Below are 22944 nucleotides of genomic sequence, written 5' to 3' on the forward strand. Positions count from 1 at the left end.
GTCACCACCCTGTCCTGGTATTCGAGACCTGCGGTCTGGAATGACCCCTCCAGAAAGCTGGTAGGTGCTGGGGCGAGTCGGGGTCCCCATGCACTCTAGGCCTCCGTCTCCCACTCTGCTGGGCCCCTGGTGAGATGTGACCATGACCTGGCTGGCTGTGGAGGGCAGCAAATGTGCCCACGTTGCACAGGCCAGTTAGAGCCCCAGCAGCCCCTCTCAGGACCCACCCGTGCATATTTGTCTTCAGGTCCTCGAGATGCTTTTCCCAAAAATGAGGCCAGAAGGTTCTGGTCAGAGATTTACTGGATTCTGGACATGTGGTTTCTTGGCTACAAGTTGAGCAAAGGGTCTCAGCAGGTAGTCCCAGGCTGTGGGCGGGGAGGGGAATGGGGCAGATGGGAAGCTGGGAGCAGGGTGCTGCCCCCTTGTCAGCCCACTGCCCAGTCACACGGGTGTCCGGTTACGTTTTAAGGAGATGTTCAGGTGTGCGGGCAGGGCCTGGGTTCTTCTTGCAGGTCCCAGCTGAGCGGCCAGGGAGCTCGGGCTGGGGCTGCAGAGTGGTGCCCCGCCAGGCCCAGCCACCAGCGAGGAGGGACGGGAGGTGGGGGTGGACTCAGAGCTGGGCTAAACCTCGGGGGTCCGTGAGCGTGGAGTCCTGGGAGGCACACGGCCCTGGTCCTGCACCCCTCGAGGGAGCGTCCACCATCTGGTCAGGCGGGTCACAGGGGGGCCGGGGCTGTGGGGGTGGGGAGGCCGGGGCCTGGCTCCGCCCCTCATCCTGTGGTCTGCCCGCTTGGCCTGGGTCTTTGGAGCAGGGACAGGGCGGGGGCGGGGCCTGGCCCAAAACAAGGGCCAGGGTCACAGGCCAGCTACCTGAGGACTGCTTCGGTGTACACACCTTGTCGAATTTCTTGTGGCTGTAGACCTTGTTTTTGTTCATGAATGTTAGCAAGATCCAGTCACACAGGAAGGAGCCCTGGGGCCAGCAAGACGAATGGTAAGGACTTGGCAGGGCCCCCGCCCGCACACACACACACACACACACACACACACGCACCCACACCCAGCATGTGTCCTTACCACCCCGATGGAGGTCAGTGCTGTGGCCAGGTTAATGATGGTGGGAATCAGGCTGAACTTCCCTGCCTGGGAGAAGAGGCACCTTAGACCATCGGGGCAGGCCGTGTGTTGGGGGCGACAGAGCTCAGTCCTGGGCCACCCGAACCCCAAGCAGGCAGAGCCACTGGTTTACCTGTCCGTGCACGATGACATCTATTCGGATCCCATACGCCTTGATGAGTGTGCGAGTGGTGCTGCCGTTTACCTTGTAATACTTGGCAAACCTGGGACGGAATGGCCCAGAGGCACATCAGAACCTGGGACGGAATGACTGGGTGCCCAACCCCTGGCTGCCTGAGGAGCATGGTGGTGGATGTCTGTCCAGAGGGAAGCAGCTCCAAGACTCTGCCAACTGCTGGCGTCCCTGGGCCTCTGGGCACCTGCCCTGTGTGCTCCTGGAGCCCCCACAGCCAGGATGGGTGAGGCCCAAGGGGCCCAAGGTCAAGATACCTGAAGTTGTAGCCGGATGAGGCTGGGATGTGCTTGGGGTCGAGCCTCCGGAAGGAGTACTTGGGGTTGCACTTGGACGCCGGCAGGTCCAGGTCACAGTCCCAGGTGATAATGACCCCAATGACACCACCCTGCCCAGAAGTGGGCATAGACGGGGTCAGGGCAGGCACACGAGATGCTCAAGAGCCCTGGGGTGCCCTGAGGCTGTCAGGGCTGAGGGGGTTTGGTGAGTGCCCTGCTTCTGAGGCATTGGGACAGGAGGGGCTGGCCAGCTGTGTGACCAGAAGTCAATAATTTAGTAGGTGCCATGCACACCCAGATGAGGCAACCAATCCTCTTTCTGTGTCCTCTGCCGAGCAGGGCCAGGGCTGGCAGGGAGTGCACAGGGGCTCTGTGAGAGGGGACCTTTGGTGGGCAGGCAGGAGCCAGCACCTGGAAGGAGAGCCGTCTGCCACTCTCGCCAGGGCCCTCACCCAGTACGCCAGTTCCGTGAAGTTCTCCGCCGCCTGCTCCACGATGAAGCCCAGCTTGAAAATGGGGCAGTATAGGTGGGAGACCTCATCGAACGTGCAGCGTTTCAGGTAGCCGTGCTCCCGGTTCTCAATGTTGCCCCTAAGTATGGCCCAGCGCCTCAGGTGGCAGGGACAGCAGCGGACGCGCCCACCACCCACTGGCAGGGGGCGCCCAGCCCGCCCACCTCACCGGCCCTGAGGGCTCTTACTTGGAGAACTGGAATTTGGGGTAGTGGATGCTGTTCTTGATGAGGATGGTGAAATTGGGGGCCATCTTACCGAGAAATTGGCTGAGGAGGCAGAGACTGGGTGCGTTTAGCCGCCCCCTGCCCCCCCCCCCGCCTCCCTGGCTGCACCGCCCCCCCCCACCAGCACGTCCCGGCTCCGGTCGCTGACGGGACAGGAGCAGAACAGACGCGCCGCGGTGGAGCTGGGTCTCAGGTGGGTGGGAGGCGCACCTGACGGAAGCCCCGTCTTCCACGGGGCACCAGCCCGACACCTCGCACGTCTTGAAGGCCCCGTGGTAATAGGGTACGCAGCGCCCGGTCCGCACACCTGTGGGCAGACGCGCTCAGGGGGTGAGGGGCGCGCCCAGCCCCGGCCCCCGGCGGGCTCACACTGACCGTTTCCCAGCATGTCCAGGTGCCCGGCCACACAGTCCTCGTCGGAGCCGCAGGTGGCGTTGGTGACCCTCGCGCTCTGGGGAGGATACGTTCGGTCAGGGCCCGGACCCCCTCTGCCCCTGGCCCAGCTCGGCCGTGCGGCAGTCCCGGCAGGGCGCTCCCGGGCCCGGAACCCGACCTCACCTCGGGGCAGGTCCCCACGGCCTGGGAGGGGGTGACCTCGATCCTGGTAATGATGCTGAACACGCTGCCCCCCTGGGTTCAGAAAGGGGACAGTCAGCTGGCGCGGGCAGCTCGGCCTCCCTGCGGTCCCACCGTGAGCGTGCGCGGGGCACGGAACGCACCTCGGGGGGCTTCACGTACTCCTCCACGTCCCACACTTTGTGCTCGGACGAGGTGATGCCCTTGACCTTGGTGATGACGGAGCTCTCCGGCCCCGTCTCTCTGTCCTGGTAGCTCTTCTGCACGATGAACACGTACCTGTGCGGACGCGCAGGGCCGGCTCCGGAGGCGGCTGCGGGACCCCGCGCCCTCCCCGCCGCGTCCCGGGGGACCCCGCGCCCTCCCCGCCCCGGGCCCGGGCCCCGCGCACCCACCACACGAAGTAGAGCAGGATGAGCAGCTGCACCAAGCGGTACACGACGCCCAGGCGCCGGTTCTTCACCACGATCACCTTGGGCGTCTCGTAGTCCCAGAACGCGGACCAGCAGCTCCGGGCCAGGCGCCGGGCCGTGGCCGCCCCCGCGGGGGGCTTGGGCTCGGCAGCCGCCATGGCCCGGCCGCCCGGGAAGCCGCCGCGGCCCTGAGCTCCGACGGCCGGGAGGCTCCGACGCCGCGCGATCCCGCGGGCTGCGGGCGGGGCTGTGGGCTCCGCGGCGCCCGCCTCCCGGGGGTGCGGTCTCGCGCGCCCCGCCCCGGGCGGCGCCCCTTCCGGGGCTTCCCCAGGTCGGGGCCGCCGCGCTCCGGCCGGGACTCGCCCCGCGCCTGGCAGGGGTCGCCAGGCGGGACCCGGAGCGCGGGGCTCAGCGGGGCTCAGGGCGCGGGGAGGGCGGGAGCGAGGACGCAGGCCCGCGCGCTCCCGGGGCCGGACGCCCAGGGAGCCCTTCCCCAGGGGCCCGGGACGCGGCGCAGCGCCCCGCCGCCCCCGCGTCTCCCCGGTGTCCGAGGGCACTGAGCGCGGAACCCGAAGGGCAAGACTTAAATATACTTACGTGTTTTCCAGCTTCCCTGGGGTACCACCTGCGCGGGACATGTAAGTGGAAGGTGCAGCGAGACCATTTCCAAAGCGCAGCCGCGATCCCGATCCCTGCCCCGGGGCTCACACACAACGCCGACAGCCCTCTGGCTTCTCTGCGGGTTCGCGTCCGAGCCTTTTTGTTCCAGCTCCTTCCTGCACCCCAGCGCCCGGCCCTCTCCCCGACCCGGAATCAGCTCCCTGCCTTTTATCCACTGCCCATCCATTGTTTCTCATTTTTTCTCTTTTCTCTTTTTTAAATGGGGAAAGGTGTTTTTCCCCCAACTTTTTAGATCTCTACCTGCCCCGCTCATTATTTTGAAGGAAATCCCAGAGATCATAAACTTTTTACTTTTTTGGAAGTGACATTTACTAGCATCTAATTAACCGTTTTAATGAACAATTGTTTCGTCAGCAGTTCAGCGAAATTTAGTGTATTCACACTGCTGTGCAACCACCATTATCATCTCCCAAACACGTTCATCACCCCCAGATACGAACAAGACCCTGGCAGCCACCATCCCCTGTCTCTGTGTATTTATCTGCTTGGGATGTTTCATGTGATGGAATCATACGATATTTGTCATCTTGTGTCTGGCTTCTTTCACTGAGCATGTTTTCGAGACCTGTTGGTTTGTCATGTATGTCGGTGCGTCATTTGTTTTTATGGTAGAATAATATTCCAGAGTATGTATGTCCCACTGTTGACCTGGTCACCCACTGATAGACATCTGGGTTGTTTGCACCTTTTGGCGATGGTCACTAATGCTGTGAGCATTCGTGTATAGAATTTATTTCAACACCTATTTTCAGTTCTTTGAAGTATATGCCTAGGAGTGGAATTTCTGGGTCATGTGGTAATTCTATGTTTGACTTTGAGGACCCACCAGCCACGTTCCAAGCAGCTGAACCATTTTACAGTCCGATCAGCAAAGTACAAGGGTTCCACTTTCTACACATCTTTGCCAACACTTGTTATTTTCCACTCATCTGGTTATTGCCTTCCTCGTGGGCGAGATATTATGAGCTCTTTGGAGAAATGTCTATTCAAATCCTTTGCCCATTTTTAAATTGGGCTGTTTCTCTTTTCGTTATTCAGTTGTAAGAGTTCTCAATATATTTTGGGTACTAGACCCTGATCATCTCTGTGGTTTGCAAATGTTCTGTCCCATTGTGGGTGGTCTTTTCACTTTCTTGACAGTGCCCTTTGATGCACAAAAGTTTTTACTTTTGAAGAAGTTCGATTCAGCTGTCTTTGCTTGTGCTCTGGTGCCACTTCTAAGAATCCGTTGCCAAGTCCAAGGTTATGAAAGTTTACCCCTGGCTTCTTGTAAGAGTTTTATGGTTTTAGCGGTTTATATTTCAGTTGTAGATACATTTTGTTAATTTTTGCATATGATGCAAGGTAGGAGTCCCACTTCATCCTTTTGTGTGGGGATGTCCAGTTGTCCCAGCCCCATTTGTTGAAGAGACTATTCTTTACCCTCTGAAGGGTCTGGCACCCATGTGGAAAATCAATTGGCCGTAGACATAGCATTTATTTCTGGACTCGATTCTGTTCCATTGTTCTACATGTATATCCTTATTCCAGCAGCACACTGTTTTGCTAACTGTAGCTTTGTAGCAAGTTTTTAAATGGGGAATTTTTAGTCCTCCAACGTCGTTCTTTTTCAATATTGTTTTGGTGGGTGCTGCTGTCGGCAGAGAGGGTTTCTCCCTGTGCCTTGCAGGGAGTGGCTGGCCAGTCTATGCTACGGGTCACAGGGGCACATGGTGCATGCTGTCCACTGGCCGGAGGCTGGTCACTGCGAGTGGCCCACTAGCAGCCTGACCCAACACCCCGAGAGGCACACATCCCTGCCCAACATCGGGCACGGTGATCCCACTAACAGAAGGATCGGGAGGTGACCCTGAAGCAAAAAGGCTGAGATGAGAACATGCAGTGGGTGCGGTTACAGCACTAAACATCTTCTGGAGCCCAAATCGTGATTGGGTTCGATGAACTAAGTAGAGCATGTTCACCTGGTAACCAAGTGGAGAAAGGCCCCATGGCTCAGAGCAGAGCACCGGAGACAGGGGTGCAGGGCAGGTGCCAGAGACAGAGTCACCGACGACTAGAAAGGGAGACGTGATCAAAGTAATTGAAGAAAATGATCTAATTTGAACAAAGACTTGCGTCTGTAGGTTGCTAGGACTTGCTGGGGCCGAGGCCAGATGACTTTAGAAAATGGTGCACACCTGAAAAGTCTGGGTGAAATGTCTGAATTCCAGTGACTCAGAGAAACCCACGTCACACTGCTGTTACCTTCCCATGGGGCAGAGCACCACCCTGCTGAATATATGTAGTGTTTTCTCCTTATTTTTTCTCCGAAGAAATGGTATGCTATATAATCTCAATTTATCCAAGAATTTAAGGATTTCTTTTACTATTTGAGATGACTTTTCTGCCCTGCATCCTTAGGAATATATGTCGGTTGACAAGGAGAGCTTACGAGTGTCCCTAGGAAGTAGCTTTGCGTTAGGAGGGTTCCCCCACCAGAACTCACGTGGTCTCCCAAACCCAGAGCCAAGCCTGTGTGTGACTGGTTTGGGGAGACCCCAAACACTTATCGCAAAATTTAGATAAGGTGTCTTGAAGCTGGAAGGGAAATTTCAGAAATCAAGTGGAAACTCCTCATGCAAGCTCTCCAGGCACGGAGAAAAACTACAGACTTTGTAACAACCGCTAAGGTGTTGATTAAAATCTATAATTTGCATAAATACATTTAAATAGGTTAAAGAAATGAGTCTTAGGAAGACTGAGTCTCATAATGGGTTTTTACTTAAAAAGGCATTTTACAAGTAAAAAAATTAAGTTGTTCAGTTGAATTCTAAAACCTTTGGTTAAGAGAAAATATTACTCCCTGGCAACAACAGATTTAAAAACGTATTTAGGAATAGCAACGTGAAATCAGCCAAGTTCTAAGTAGTCCCCTCAGCAGCTTTGTTGAGACGAAGCTCAGCGCCACACAACACACTCGTTTGCAGCACTATGTTCACAAGGACGACCTAATTTTAGAACCATTTCGTCCCCCTGCCTAAAGGAAACCCCATCCACAGTCCCCACCCGCCCTCGTCCTCCCGTCCCTGGTGACACTGTCACTGCTGGGGTTTCACTACGGCTCAGATGACTTGGTTTTTCTGCTCCCGTGCTGACCCGGCTGTTGGGGCTCCTTCCTGATTGATGCCATGCTGCCTGAGCCCTGGATGGCCACAGAGCCTCAGGTCCTCTGGGACTCGGACACCTGTTCTGGGGCAGCCAGCCAGGAGGATGGGCATTGGCCATCCCAGACTCCAGCCATCTGTGGCCCTGGGCATGGGGATGAGGAAGCCCAGCACCATCTGAGGACTGGTGAGCCCTGCTGAGCCCTGAGACACAGTAGGTTGCCCTTTCAGCCACCGAGTTTTTGGGTGCTTTGTTAGGCAGAGGTCGACAACGAAAACGGAAACTGCTAAACCGAACCCATCACTCCCTGGGCGACATCACAGAACCCAGGCGACATTCTGGGTCCATGGCTCGCTCACTGCCCACATCCGTCAATACCCAGCCTCCCCCGCCCGCCGCGCCTCGGTTCAGCAGCTCCAGCCTCTCAGCCTGTCCTTCCTCGTGCCCAGACTTTCTAAAACACTCTGGTCTTGTCTCTCTCCTGCCTAAAACCCTTGCAACCCTGATATTTCGTTTTTAGCTTGTCCGCTCTCCAGGGCCTGCCCCTCCGTCTTCATCCTTCCATCACCTGTCCCCCCCTTGAAAGGCCTGTCACCTACCACACTCTGTAACCTGTTTGTTGACAGGTCCGTGTCCCAAGCTAGACCAAGAGCTAGGTGACAAGAGGGGCACACAGTCTGTTCCTCCTCAGAGCCCAGCACAGGGCGTGGCATAGAGTCAGTAATAAATAAGCCAGTACGTGCTTATTGTGAACAAACTGTGCAGAAATAAATGAAGAAAGAGCAATGTCCCCGAATGAGAATAAACAGGCTGTTGATCCAGAGCTGGGGAGCTGGCCCCCAATCGAGAGCAGGCCTGTGGGGATGGGGTGCCATGGTGGGAAAGTCTCTCCAGGTGGGGAGGGGATGCCCCGCATGATTGGTTAGGGGCGGACTTGGCTTCTGGGGCTGGTAGAGACTGTGGTTGGCTCCCAGGTTCTCGTGTGGGAACTGTCCATTCAGTCTCTCAGGCGGAATGATGAAAGACTTTCTGACAGGGCTGAAGGCGGGGACAGGACGAGAAAGAAGGTGAGGATTAGGAGGTGCCCAGGGAGTCTGTGTGACTCTCCACTTTGGGGTTGTAGTCTCTTCTGGAAGCCACAGCTTGGCCACTCTCACCTCTACACAGAGGAGCAGGTGGGACCCCAGAGAAAGGTAAGGTTCCAGATACCTCAGCCGTTGTCGGCTCCCACAGGGAGTCCTTCTGCAGGGGCCACCCCATGTCACACCTGCACGCTCAGTTTTCCTGTGTATAAATTTGCAGGCGCTCAGTGACTCACCTTTTCTCGGGGTGCCAGAGGCTAAACCAGCCTTCCCATGCCGCTGTTGGGCAGGGCACCGGCCTGAGGATTATGAGGAAAGCATGGGCTTGGGGCTTGTTCTGTCCTTGGCAGGATTTGGCATCAAGCTTTTATCTGACAAAATATCTCCTAATGCTGTGGCATCATACCTGGCTTCGACGTTTGTGAGGAAAACTGGAAAGATATCTCATCTGAGATATTTATAAACACATCCAAGAAAAGAGACTCCATACATAAGTACATGTGAGCATGTTCTGAAATAACCAGGGGCTATGAATGAGCTGTTCCTCATGTTCAGAAGCAACTATTCCTCCAGGGCCGTGAGAAGTGCCTGGGACTTTTTTTTAAATTGTGATAAAATGCACACAACATAAAATTTACCATCATGGCCCCCTTTAAATGTCCAGTCCAGTGGCACCAGGCGCTCCCGTGCTGCGTGACCATCCCCACCACCACCTCCAGAACTGTCACCTTCCCCAGCTGGCCCTCTGCCCCATTAGACACTCACCCCCCAGGCCCTCCGCAGCCCCTGGCACCTCCGTCGACTCTCTGTCTCTGTGCATTTGCCCCCTCCCGCTCCCTGTGGGATGGCTCCTTCGGGGTCTGGTTGGTTTCCCTCAGCATCAAGTCCTCCAGGTTCACCCACATTGCAGCCTGTGTCAGGGGCTCCTTCCTTCACGGTGAACGATGTTCCCTGTGTGGAAGGTCCACGTTGCATTTGTCCATCCGCCCATCAGACTCTTGGGTGGCTTCTACCTCTGGGCTGTGGTGAGTGGTAGACAGTGGTGCGCCGTGACCTTTGTAAACGGTGCTTCCCGCGCGGGCACAGTGTGCCCCTGTGGCGTCTGGGCTGTGTGACTGGTCAGGCACATCGTGCCCACTTTGGAACCTGCCTGGGCCTGGGACCTTCCCCGCGGCCTGTGAAGAGGTGTGAGACCAGAACAAATGTTTTTCCTGGTCTAAACTACAAAAAGAACACTGCAAGTTTGAAATTCAAAAACGTTTGAGTTGTGATTCAAATGTACCTTTCATGTAGTTATAATTATATTTGATAGGTTTGACACAATATGGACACGGCTCACAAAGTTCATACAATGGCTATGGGTTTGCCCTTTTATCTTGGAAAATGTTTATATGGCTCCATTGTCTGGTGTCATTTCTCTAGAATCACGTGACTGGGCATCTGAGACCTTTGACCTGCTGTGAGGGAAATAAACAGGAATCTCTGTGCCCTTCATACCAGTGTGGGGCCCTCAGAGAGGTCCTGGAGCCTCAGGAAGCAGGAGGGGTGTGGTCAGCAGGAAGGGGCGTGGTCATCAGAAGGGTGTGGTCAGCGGGAAGGGGCGTGGTCATCAGAAGGGTGTGGTCAGCGGGAAGGGGCGTGGTCACCAGAAGGGTGTGGTCACCAGAAGGGGTGTGGTCAGCGGGGAGGGCGTGGTCACCAGAAGGGTGTGGTCAGCAGGAAGGGGTGTGGCCACCAGAAGGGTGTGGTCAGCAGAAAGGGGCTGCAGGAAGGAGGACGCCAGCCAGCCTGGAAAAGTGGGAGACTTATCCATAGCCTTCCACAGCCAGGGGCTGGCCCATCAGTGTGATCAGACTTGAGGCAGGTGGGTGGGGACGCTGACAGTGGAAAAGGCCCGGTCCAGGTGCCCTGAGGAGAGGGGGGAACTAACTAAATATGAAGTATTACAGGTTGAATTGTGTCCCTCAATCCATGTGCTGGGTCCTGACCCCAGGACCTCGGGGGGTGGCTGCATTGGGAGATGGGCCTTCACAGAGGTGATTAAGGTAAAATGGGGTCACTGGGGGGGCCTGATCCTATATGACGGGTCCTCATAAGAAGAGGAGGTCAGGGCACAGACACACACAGGGTGACCCTGTGAGGACTGAGGGAGGACACGGCCGTCCACACGCCGAGGGGAGAGGCCTCAGGGGGAACCAGCCCTGCCCACACCTGGATCTCAGGCTCCCCACCTCTAGGACGGGGGACAGTAAGTGTCTGGTTTAAGCGGCCTGTCTGTGGCATTTGTCACACAGCTCTAGGTGACTGATAACAGGTGCCATGTGCTTGGTTAGGGGGCATATTTGGCTTCTGGGACCGGTCCTGACTTGGAAGTGGCGCAAACCAAGGAAGCTGTGGTCACTGACCCAGTCTGGGCCGACTGACACAGAGGTGGTGGCATCTGGGGCTGGCAGCTGCCGGCTGTGGGGCAGGGCTCTATGTGAGCTCTGTGGCCAACCTGGCGTCATAGGCATATTCAGCCTCCAGGACAAAAAAGTGTTTTGGGTTTCACCTTAGAGGTACTTGGCGACTCATAAGGGCAGCTTCTGAATGGCGCAGAAAGGAGCATGACCTCAAGGACGGGCCACAGCCAGGCCCTTCCTTCCCCATCGGGCTGGCCACCCTGGGAGGCCTCTCTCGCACTTGCTGGTCGTGGGGAAAACCCACAAACCCTGACTGCTGAGCTGCTCCTGCGGTAAGGGGGCACCCAGCTTCGTGAGGCTTTTATTGAGGGACAAGTTTTCAAGCACCGTTATCATGCTCGCGATGAAGCAGAGTTGGGGTGCATTTTTAAAGGTGAACCCTAACCAAGGGCCGGTAGTGTCTCTGCCGGGTCCAGGGCTCCCCTGCTCCCTTTCCTCCACGTCTTTGCCAGTTTTGGGGGACAGCCTATTAAAATAGAGCAAAGGCTCCGTCCATGTGTCTCTGTGGAAACCAATCAGCAAACCTTCTGGATGAGATGCTCTAGCAATGCTTTCTAGCGATGGTTCATTGTACATCCATCTAAACCTAAAATTACAGGAAAACCAGAATTGGAGAGGCAGTGCATCCTGTGACTTGCTATTTTTGATAAGGAAACTCTAAATGGCACTAAACTCTGGCCTTTCTGAGATGTTTCATGTTGCTGAACTCCTGGAGGCCCTTTCCGGTGATGGGAGTAATTTCTGGGTATTTGTGAGGGAACAAAGAGATCTCAGCTGACAAATTCTGTGAGTGTCCTGGTCATCCTGGCCAGGCTGCTCCTGTGTGAGGTGCATTGAGTCCTCCGGCGTCTTCTCACCCAGACACCTCCCCCACCTGGCTCAGGGCCTTCTGGCCACGTCCCAGGACTCAGAACCCAACCCCCATGTGGGTCTGGGGGGGCAGGCGTCATCCCCCAGGCAGCCCTTCTCTGTGCTCCCAGCCACACCGCTCCATCCAGCAGTAGGTCACCGTGTGTCTCTCCCTCCCTTCCTTGGGAGGCTCCGCTTTCTGAATTCCTGTCTCAGAGAAGACAGACGGATGACCAGAGGCTGGAGATGGGGGCAGACTTGGCCAGTAGGTTCCTGGGCTCGTGCCCTGGGAATTCTGGGAAAAACAGAATTCACTGTACTTTGCAACACAAATACCTAGTAAAGAACGAAGGGGACAGTTGAGTGTGGCTTCATAGAATCATCTGGATACCACAGATTCAGGGGGACAGTGATGGGACCACGGAAGCCCACCCCTCAGGTCACAGGAAGGGGAACCAGGTTTCTGTCCCCAAGGCCCTGCAGCCACAGAGGCTAGACGGGACCCAGTGTTGGTCTGAAGTCACACTGCAGGGTCTGGAGCTGACAGATGCCAAGGGGGCACTGCTAAGGGGGCCTGGAAAGACTACTGTGAGGGAGGGAGTGAAAGTGACAGGGACGTCGGTGTCTGGGGACCCTGAGGGGCAGAGCAGAAAACAAGGGAGTGAGGCTCATGGTTCAGCGGGGGACACCCCCGAACGTGCTGTCCCATGAAGCCCAGCCAGGAAGACGTGACATGGCCCCATGGGCGCCCCCACAGCCCTGCCGAGCTGTGAAGGCCGTGTTAGGATTGGGGCCTCAGTGTCACGCTGCTCCCCGCAGGGTTCTGGCCAATTGGAAGTGACTGCTGGTCGGCCTGGTTGTTCTGTGGGGTGATGGAGTGTTCTGGAACGAGACAGAGGTGGTGGTTGCACAACACTGAGAATGCACTAAATGCCACTGAATTCTTCACTTTCAAATGGTAAATTTTATGTTACGTGACTATAACTGCAATTAAAAAAATAAAAGAACTGGGGGCTAATTTGGAAGCCAAATGTCCAGTTATGAACAGCAGGCGACCAGCCAAGTGCCCATGTGTAGTTCGGGCCCAGACAGAGGGCAACTCCAGACTCTTGGAGTCCGTGGGGTCTGGAAGAGAGAATCGTCACATGTGCTGGGGGCTTCCAGCCCAATCCCCACCACGGCCGGACTGGGCCCCAGGGTGTGGACGGCATCGGGGTAGGGGTTGGGGTCAGGGTCTGGGTGGGCCTCCAGCAAATGGACCCAGGGAGACAGGCACAGTGCCCCTCCAGCCACAGAGACACGTAAACTGAAGGGCTTGGCCGTCCAGGGAGAAAACCTTGTTCAAAATCCATTTTCCACTCAGTGCTAAAAAGAAGTGAGCTCTCAGGGAAGAGACATGGAGAGACCTTCGGTGCATGTGACAGAGTGAGAGGAGCCAGTCGGAGAAGGCTTCACACTGTGTGATCCCAGCACTGTGACATTCTGAGAAAGGCAGGACTGTGGGGACAGTGACAAGATCAGGGATTGGGGTGGGGGGTGAACAGGCGGAGCACAGAGGGCGTTTAGGGCAGAGGAACGACACTGTGTGACACATAATGACATACGCGTCATGACACGTTTGTCCAAACCCACTGAACGTACACTACGGACTCTGGGCGATTGTGACGGTCAGTGTAGGTTCAATTGTAACAAACGTATTCCACCAATGCAAGGTATGAATAACGGGAAACTGAGGCAGGGGGAAGAGGGGTATATGGGAACTGTGCTTTCTGCACAATTTTTCTGTAAACCTAAAACGGCTCTAGAAAATAATGTCTGTAAATCTTAAAATACCCATTTTGCAAGAGAAAGATTGGGAGCAGGAGGGGACAGGAAGTGGGTCTCACATGGGGTGTGTTGGGGGCAGAGTGGCCCTTGCCATGGGGACGTTCCAGGGTCATCTGGGCATCGACAGGTTGGCCCGATGGCACACGCTAGACATCTGCTGCTGCTGTGTGCGCTGCCTGTGTTCCTGGCGATGAAGAGATACATGCCACCATCCCACAAGGTAGGCTCCACGCCCACACCCCTGCATGCGGGGCTCCCTGGGGCTGCCTGCCCATCCCTGCAGGTGTCCTCTGTGTCCAGACCCTCTGGGCTCCTGGAAAAGAAGGTGCACTCGAGCCTCCAGGACGGTTGACATGGGGGCCGACGGGTCTCAGTGGCCCACGTCCTGGGATGGAAGTGGCTCTCAGGATGGTAATGTCAGCGTAGGGCCCAGCTAAGGGTCTCCCTGGAAGAAGGAGGGGGCCGTCAGGCCACATAGATGCATGAGGGTCTGACAGGAGGCGGTGTGAGCTCGTGAATGAAGGTGACAGTGAGGACAGCCGCACCTCATCCGCACCTACACCAGGGACGCTCCCATGCTCCCTCCTGCTATTCGGGCGCCCACCCTAGAAGTAAGTCCTCCTCGGTCCCCATTTCTCACCTGCAAACCTGGGCTCCTGGCTCCACTTCTCAATCAGTAGGATCTCTACAGAAAAGCAAAGCGAAACGGATCCCATCTGAAAACCCTTTCAAGAGCCTCCAGGCAGCAGCTCCCAGTGGCTCTGACCCCAAGTCTCCAGTCCAGTCTGGAGGGTCCCCAGGTCAATTATGATCTGAGGGCGCTAAGGGGTGTTCTGCCCGCTCTCCCTCGTGCTGCTACGACCGTGTGGTGGCATGCCCCTGGGGTCACAGTGTGTGTGACAGCTCAACAGGCAGAATCGAGGCCACGATGAGAAGCCAGCTTGGAACACAGGTGCCATTCTGCTCAGCACGATTTGTTTTGTTATTTTGGAAAGCTACACCAATTTTTCATAACAATCTTTTTTATATTAGCATGGAGTGGGTTTATTATTTTTAAACAAATACATGAATATGTAAAGCTTCTCTCTGTGTTAGCGTCCACTGCACTGGACACAGGAGACATAACCCACACCCCCAGTAATGTTGGGAGTTTTTAAAAGAAGTTTGAGAACTGAGATTAAAGGCCGCGCTCACCGTGGCAGCCCCAGGCAGGTGGCAGACCTGGCTTGACCCTCAGGTGCAGCTCCGTGTTGGCCTGTTACTGACCGTCTCTGTGACATGTGAGCACGTGAGGCATGTGGCACAGCACCAGGAAGCCCTTTGCCTGCCCCACTGCTCAGCGACTCCCTGGCTTTCTCCATCTTCTGTGCCTCAGTTTACCCTCTGTCCACATCGCTCAGGACAGACACAGACAACTTTTAGCTCCCTTCCCCCCTTTCCACAGGCCGTCCTGGCCTTCCACCCACCTTGGTCTGTGAATTTCCAGAAAACTCCTCAGGCAAGATGTGTTTGAAAGGTGGTGGGGCACGGGCAGAACGCGGGAGGCAGAGGGCAGGGAGTGGCCGTTGCAGGAAGCAGGGTCTGCAGCGGCCCCAGGAGCAGAGACACAGGCCCTGGCGTTGCAGGGGATTGGCGAGCCCTGCAAGGAGCACTTTGAGTGCCAGAGTGGCTGCTGTTCCGTCAACAGCCAGAACCCACAGAAGTTCTGCACGGTCCAGACCTTCTTCCTACATTGCCTGTCCTGGCAAAAGGTGCGTCCTGGGGCGGCTGGGCCACGGGCCTCTGGGAAGGAGGGCCAGCAGGCAGAAAGGGCTAGCTAGACATCCTTCCCCTGCAGCCCACCGGGCACTCGTGTTTGGACAACGGGGAGTGTCGGAGCAGCTGCTGCGTCACCAACAGTAACAGTGCGCTCCGCTTCTGCATGCCCAGAACCATCTTCTACCAGTGTGTGCAGTGGCGCAAGGTGAGGGCAGGGGAGGTGCCTGCTGGGGCCAGGCTACAAGGTGGCACAGGCGGGGGGTCGCCTGCTCGGGTGCACGGATTTCCAGGTGTCTGGGGTGACCTCTGGCCTCTGTGTACCTGCAGCCAAAGGGGGCCTTGTGTACTGACCACAGCGAGTGCCAGTCCAAGTGCTGCATCCCGCTCACCAAGGCCAGCCCTCCGCGTTGCGTCCGCCGCAGTGGCATCCTCGCCCAGTGCCTGCCGCTGGTGAGTACTGGCGGCAGGTCACGCAGCTAGTAGACGGGGCCTGTGTCCCAGAGCCTGGCGGGTGTCCCCTTCCAGGAGACACCACCATCTGCCATCTGGAGATTGGCCTCAGAGTCTGCTTCCTGGAGCAGGAAGAGTGCACAATGTGTCAGACAGGACATATGCTGAGGGCATAGTGGGGCTCACAGATGGGTCAGGGACCCAGGGGAAACAGGTGCTGATGTGTGTGGTGGAAGGCAGAGGCTGGTGGGTGGTGAGACCCATGGGACCAAGCAGCATCTGGGAACAGGTGACAGTGAGGCTGCAGCCACCCCCGGCCTGGAGGCCCAAGAGAGGAGCCTCCCCAGGAACGTCTCTTCTCCCACCTCCCATCTCCTTCGGGAGTCTCCCATGGGCTGAACCTCACTGCAGTGAGGAGTGAAGAGGTCGGACAATGCAGCCCCAGAGCCCAGCCTCCAAGGGCTCAGAACAGGCAAAGAGCAGGGAGGACAGCTGGGAGGGGTAGATGGAGACAAGGGGAGACACGGACGAGGGACAGACAGCAATAGGTGCACATGGTGCCGGGCAGAAGTAGATGGGGGCGTAGACATGAGTGGCACGGGGTGCTGCAAGAACGTGTGCTGTGAAATGCGTATGGGTCCCTCACTACACGTTTCGTGCTGGAACCCATGACGTCCGTCTGATTATAAAGGGGTCTCTGACCCCCAGCAGTTAAGACCCACTGATGTCTAACACCTGTACCCTGCTCTGGGGTCATCGGCACTCAGGCACAGCAGGTACTCAGACAAAACTGTGGCAAATCATGTCCAGAGGGACCCATTGGCGTCCTGCCCCATCTGTGCAGCGGGAGGGACGTCTGGGCTTGTAAGACACAACTGTCCTGAGAACCGACCTCCTTCTGCTCCTGCACAAGGTGCTGTCTCCCTGTGCATTTCCTGGTTTCTGCTCTGTCCTTTAGTGATATGGGCAGGAATCTGTGCCCTGAAGAACCAGCCAGGACTGTACAGACATCCACTCTGGGTCTCGTCATGCATGAGTTACGGGAGCTTGTGCGTGTCACACTCGAAGCTCTTTCTGGGACCAGCAACATCACACTTGGCATTAGTAAACTCTCCTGAGTGAGTGAAAGTGGGTTTTGTCACGTCTACTTTTTTTCAGACAATAAAGGCAAAAACACCTGTAGGCAATGTGGAGCCTGTGGACAAGGGGATCCCGCTCAGGTGTGGGGCAGTGGCACTTCCTATCAGGTGTGACCTGGCAAAGAAAGGGCCACTGCTGAGTGGTGACTGTCCCCTCCCTTCTGGCGTTTCCATCATAAAGGCACAGAAGTGTGGCTTGTCAGTGCAAGTAAAAATAATCAGCGTCCCAAGCTGCACAGCCCCACGCTGCTGGTGGTACTGGGAGCACAGAGCTACCCAGGCTGAACGCCCGCTCCCTGGGGGGAACCGTACAGGAGACCCTTGGCGGCTTTGTTTCCTTGGCATGCAAGACGTCTGAAGACTTGTGAGGAAAAGCCCCTTAGCCGAGTCCTTGTGGGGACAGGGAGTGACAGTTAGCCCTGGTGCCCTCCCATCTCCTGTTTCCTGTTGGTCAAGTCTCTGCACCCCACTTCCTGCCGAGGGAGCGTCTTCTCAGAGGCAGGTCCCCCTGGAGGCAGCTGGGCGAGTGTCATGGGGCACAGGTCCGTGTCCAGTGCAGCACACCGTCCCTCAGTGGGTCCAGCAGGAATCCAAGGTCCCCCCGCATCGGTGCTTCTTTTCTCTGCCTCAGCAGGACTCCGTTTCATTTGGGGTTATAATGTGCCTAGCATACAACTAATGTTTCCTTCCTGTGCACATAGAGGCGAGCTTGGGACACGTTTCTGATAAGAATTCTGTAAAGTGTTTGGGGGGCTTTCATGGAAGATGGGGCCCTCCTCGTCCTGTGTCTTCCAGCCTGGAACTCAGGTGTGGTGGTTGAAGCCCAGCAGCCACCTCACAACCCTGAGGAAACGTCAGGTACGATGGAAGCATGAGCTAACGGTGGAGGGGCAGGAACGGAGGGACGCCAGGCAGGGCAGCCGGGACCGACTGGTGCTACCATTTCCACGTCTGTGTTCCTGGCAGCTTAGCCCAGTTCCTAAGTGATACCACCCAAAATATAGGTTTGCCTTCTCTTTACAATTTGGATCGGATTTCTTTATCTTTGAGCACCAGATGAAGTTATAGGCTTGCATTCAGAGGCCACAGTATGTTAGGAAATATATGACACCACAGTCCATTCGATTGGCGGTCTTGGCTGCCGCCATAAATTGTGTGTACAATTTGGGATATCTATTTTTTAAAAACTTTAAAAATAAAAGGGGACACGTTCTCTTACAGACGTGGAGCTACGATTAAAGCTCTCGTACCACAAATTGTTTGATGTTGGGGCCGGAGCAGCGAAGAAAGTGTCCTAATTCCTGGAGCGCTGGGGGGGAGGGGCTGGGCTGCCACTGGGCCGTCTAAGGCCCCATTTGCTGTCTCAGTTCCCACCAGCGCTCCCCTCTCCGACAGTTGTTCGCAGCTTGTGTCTTTGGCTCTGGAGCCTGTCGACCAGCAGTGCCTAGCAGAAATAATCCTGCTGGTCTTTTCTATACTTTCTTCCCCCACTTTTTTCCCTCTCCCCCTCCCACTCTTACCCCCCCCCCCCACTCTGGTTCAAGCCGTTGTCTCTCAGTCTAGTTGTGTAGGACACAGCTCCCTGGCGCATGCTGGTGTGATGAGCCTTGCGCTCCCCCGGCTGAGGCAGTCAGTCACCAGTCGTTGGTCGGCTGCTCGCACTGGCCACTGGCTGCTCATGGTGGCATACAGTAGCCTGCAGCAGCTCAAGGCAGCCCAGGCTCCAGGGAGAGCTGTTGTTCACAATCTTAGCTGTAGAGGGCGCAGCTCTGGCCCGTGTGGGAATCGAACTGGCGACCTCAGTGTTAGGAGCACGGCGCTCCAACCACCTGCGTTTTTGAGCCACCAGCGTTTTTGAGATGTAATCTGTATGTTACCTGATTCACCCATTTAAAGTGTAAGATTCAATAGCTTTGAGGACAGTCACAGGTTATGCAGCCGTCACCACAATCAATTTTAGAACATTTTCATCACCCTCAAAAGAAACCCTGTATCCCTCAGCCGTCACCCACACCCCTGCACAGCCCCTGGCCCGACAACCACTCATCTGCCTTCTTTCTCCGGATTTGGCTGTTCTGGATGCTCTAGGCAAGTGAGATCCTGCTGTCCGGGCGCTTCTGTAACTCAGCATTCTGTTTGCACAGCTCACCCACGTGTGGCTGCGTGGCTGGAGCACACTTTCCGTTCACGTGTTGATGGGCATTTCTGGCAGTTGTGAATTGCAGGGTTACCAACAGTGGGCACACGTGTTTCTGTGGTCACGTGTTTCCATTCTCTTGGGTAGATATTTAGGAGGGTCATGTAACATTTCCTACTGGTCACATTTAAAAAGTAAAAAGAAACAGGTGACATTAATTTTAGCAATATAGTCTACTTGACCCAATATATCCAAAATAGTATCATTTCAGAGTCGATATATAAAGTTATTGCGCTATTTCCTGTTCATTTTGTTGTAAGCCTGTGAAATCTGCTGTTTTCTGCGCTCACAGCAACTCCCAGTTCAGATGCTGAATTTTCACTGGGATATTTGATCTATATTTCGATTTCATAACATGTACAGTTGAGAAAGTGGGTTCACATGCCCCAGTTGTCCCAAACATAATTGCAATTATGAATAACTGAGTTGCTAGTTTTAAACTTATACTAGAATGAGATAAAAACTTCAGGTCTAGGGCGGATAGGTGGATCAGGCGGTTAGAGCTGGGCAACGGGGCTGCCGGTTCAATTACCACATGGGGCAGCGAGCTGTGCCCTCCGCAACTGGAATGAAGTCAATGAGCTGCCGCTGAGCTCCTTGATGGCTCAGTTGGTTGGAGCGCATCCTCAACCACAAGGTTGTGGTTTGACTCCCGCAAGGGATGGTGGGCTGCGCCCCCTGCAACTAGCAATGGCAACTGGACCTGGAGCTGAGCTGCGCCCTCCACAACTAAGATTGAAAGGACAACTTGACTTGGATGGAGCTGATGAGTCCTGGGAAAATCATACTATTGTTCCCCAATAAAAAGTCCTGGAAGTACACACTGTTCCCCAATAAAATCCTGTTCCCCTTCTCCAATAAAAAAAAAATCTTTAAAAAAAACACAAAAAACTTCAGGTCTATATTTCAAGCGCTCAACAGCGACACCTGGTGAGCACTTGCCGCTCTGCATCCGGCGGTTGCGAGGGGCTCTCTGCCCCGCCTCCTGGTCAAGTCACCCACACCCAAGGAACCGCGAGAAACGCTCACGCCCTGGATCCCCAGCCTCCAGGGTGGCGGCCATGCAGTGGGCTTTCAAGAGCTCCTTGGGGTGATTCTAAATCAAGGCCAGGGTGAGGACCCCTGCCCCAAACATCCCAATGTCCTCACCCACCAGTGAAAGGGGCTCAGCCCTCCGCCCTGCACCAGGGGTCTTGGAGCAGAGTGACGATGGGAGGACAGACAGGACTCTGCACCCAGTATCAGTCAGCTAAGGCTGTGTGACAGATGCCACAGATGGGCAGCTTAAAGCACAGACACTTACTGTCCCCCGTCCTAGAGGTGGGGAGCCTGAGATCCAGGTGTGGGCAGGGCTGCTTCCCCCTGAGGCCTCTCCCCTCGGCGTGTGGACGGCCGTGTCCTCCCTGGGTCTTCACAGGGTCACCCTGTGTGTGTCTGTGCCCTGACCTCCTCTTCTTATGAGGACCCGTCATATAGGATCAGGCCCCCCCCAGTGACCCCATTTTACCTTAATCACCTCTGTGAAGCCAACCTCCAAATGCAGCCACCCCCCGAGGTCCTGGGGTTAGTGCTTCAACCTGTGAACTTGGGGGGACACAATTCAGCCCGTAACACCCTCCAAGCTGTTCTAGGCACACCTGAGATTGCACAAAGGGGTGAGGGGCTGCACCAGAGGAAGCCCCGTGTGTGGCCTTCCTCTGCCTCCTGGAAGGCTCTACGTGAAAGTGCCTCCCGGTTCCCACACCTCACACTGGCCCCCTCAGCATCCGGGTTGCCCTAATTTGGTTACAGCTCCTCTGAGAACTCCTCAGAGACATAACATAAAACGTTACTGGCTTAGCCATTTTCAGGTGTCAGGTCAGGGGCATTAATTATTTACGTCATTGTGTATCCATGACTACCGTCCATCTCCAGGACTTTTTCATCTTCCCAAACTGACACTGTGTCCTCATCAGACTCCTGCTATTGCCAGTGTTCCAGGACTAAAAAAGACTAAGAACCACTGTCCCGTGGCCCCAGCCTTCCTCTCTCCTGCCCCTGTGACAAGCTGGCACCTGTTTCTTTTTTTTCAGATTTTTTAAATACCATTTCCACCCTCCCCCCTTTCTCCTTTTCAAGCCTTTGTTTCTCAGTCTAGTTGTGTAGGACGCAGCTCCCTGGCCCATGCTGGTGTGATGAGCCTTGCGCTCCTAGGGGCTGAGGCTGTTGGTCGCGGTCGCCAGTCATTGGTCAGCCACTCAAAGCAGCTCACGGCAGTTCTCGCTGGCTGCTGGCCACTCATGGTAGCACACGGTAGCCCACGCCAACCTCCAGCTGCTCACGGCAGCCCAGTTGCAGGGAGAGTTGTTTTTCACAGTCTTAGCTGTAGAAGGCGCAGCTCACAGGCCCATGTGGGGATCGAGCCGGCAGCCTTTGGCTTTAGGAGCACGGGGCTCCAACCACCTGAGCCACTGGGCCGGCCCCTGGCACCGGTTTCTGTAACAGAGTCAAAACTGGGGATGAAAGATAAAGCCCACTCCCCTCTGTATGTTTCTGTGCTAAAGAGTGGATGGTCAAACAAACATAACTTCAGGATGTGAGGCCCAGAGATTGTCAGGGGTAGGGGCTCGCGGGAGGAGGGATGGGGTACTCAGAGAGAGACGGTGTTGGCCACTGAGGAACATACTCCACATGGCTCCTCCAAAATAACATAACAAGAGGTGTCAGTTCCCTGGTTAGTTTTCTTTAGGTTAAGATGTCTCTCAGCGTGGCTACTCCCGCAGGCGCTATTAGCTCAGGGTAACCACAGCTCTGAAAATGTTTTATGACTTTAATAACATGCTGGTGAGGGACGGTAGGGCACTTAGGGCATGTTTTATTTATGCCGGGAAAGATGGAAGATGGCAGTTAAAATGGGAAAGCACAGATTCTGCAGGGCTTCCTGGTGCGCATCTGGTCCTACAGATAGGTGCCTGGTGGTTAATGTCCCACCAGAGTGCTCCCAGGAGGGTCTCCGCCACAGAGAGAGCTCCTCATGGGTCATCCCCCTCAAGCGTGACACTCCCTTAGAGTAAGTGATCCCTGGAAAATGATGTGCCTCAGGGATGGGAGGCCCCGTGCAGAAACCAACGTTCTCCAGCAGGCGGCGCTGTCAGGGGCCCTGCCTAGAACAGAGCCAGAAGTTCAGGCCTCCCGCGTGTCCCTGTGAGTGGAGGCGGGCTGTGTCCTTTGGCTTCTAACTCAAATATTTCATTCCTTCACACAAGCTTCCTGGACTCCCAGGCAGTCTCGGTCAAGGGAAGACCCTAATTGGGTCCATCTCCAACTATTCCTGTGGGTGTGTTCTCCGGGGTCTGGCGGGCATCTGCAGCAGGTGGGGCTTAGCCCGGTATGGCCCCCGTGTGTGTGGGTCATTGATCCTCACAGTCAATCAATGCAGAACATGGTGACAAAGGAGACGTTGCTGAAGGGTGTGGGGACAGAGACCCAGAGAGCAGTTTCCAGGCTCAGCCTCACGTGGAAAGGTGCTGGCTCGGGTAGTTGATGGTGGTCAGCTGTGGCTAGTTGGCCGTCAGCTGTAACCAGTTAGCCATTGGCCACTAATATAACTGCTGTGACTAAACTAGCAAGTGCGGACTGTGGATTGCAGAGAGGCGGATTGCAGTTGGCAAGTGAGGTTGGCTACGCTAGAAGCGGACGGTGGGTTGCGGATTGTGTGGCTCCTGCTTCCTGTGTCTCCAGCCCAACCGCCAGCGAGACTATAGTGGTCTGACTCCCCTATCTATGGCTCCGTGGGTGTTGCTTTGTGGCCTCAGCATGTCCTGCATTATGTGGGGAGTGGGACCAGAGACCCCGCCTGACACCCCGCATGACAAGGGCCACAGTGTAGGTTAAACAATCGAGACGAGGAAGGAAGCAGGCACTGCACATGGATGCTGGGGTCGGTGGGTGGAACCCACACGCGGCTGGTGGCCCAGGCCCTGGGACAAGGAGCTCGTGGCCTGCCCCTCCTGCCACACCAGAAGCTTCTCCCGTAGGATGAGAAGCAGCCCAGACCC

General features: G+C 55.8%; 2 protein-coding genes across 4 annotated transcripts; one reads left to right on the forward strand and one right to left on the reverse strand.

Annotated features, from left to right (window-relative positions):
* Positions 1-287: 287 nt before the first annotated feature.
* On the reverse strand, positions 288-3536 carry P2RX2 (purinergic receptor P2X 2; the record flags this gene model as incomplete). Of its 3 annotated transcripts, XM_081037207.1 has the most annotated exons (12): positions 288-706; positions 899-976; positions 1081-1146; positions 1253-1343; positions 1570-1700; positions 2043-2181; positions 2291-2371; positions 2540-2636; positions 2705-2780; positions 2888-2959; positions 3049-3184; positions 3301-3536. In XM_081037207.1, 12 exons carry the CDS (start codon positions 3474-3476, stop codon positions 614-616), a joined length of 1236 nt encoding a protein of 411 aa, XP_080893333.1. In that variant the 3' UTR covers positions 288-613. The 3 variants fall into 3 exon arrangements, with proteins under 3 accessions (XP_080893333.1, XP_080893332.1, XP_080893334.1); XM_081037206.1 differs by having other exon boundaries at positions 288-976; XM_081037208.1 differs by lacking the exons at positions 2705-2780; positions 2888-2959 and having other exon boundaries at positions 288-976; positions 3369-3476.
* Positions 3537-13499: 9963 nt separating this feature from the next.
* On the forward strand, positions 13500-15601 carry LRCOL1 (leucine rich colipase like 1; the record flags this gene model as incomplete). Its single annotated transcript, XM_081037782.1, has 4 exons — positions 13500-13583; positions 14989-15114; positions 15201-15326; positions 15449-15601. 4 exons carry the CDS (start codon positions 13500-13502, stop codon positions 15599-15601), a joined length of 489 nt encoding a protein of 162 aa, XP_080893908.1.
* Positions 15602-22944: the final 7343 nt, after the last annotated feature.

This window comes from Rhinolophus hipposideros (assembly GCF_964194185.1).
Source record: "Rhinolophus hipposideros genome assembly, chromosome: 24".
NCBI classification, from domain to species: domain Eukaryota; kingdom Metazoa; phylum Chordata; class Mammalia; order Chiroptera; family Rhinolophidae; genus Rhinolophus; species Rhinolophus hipposideros.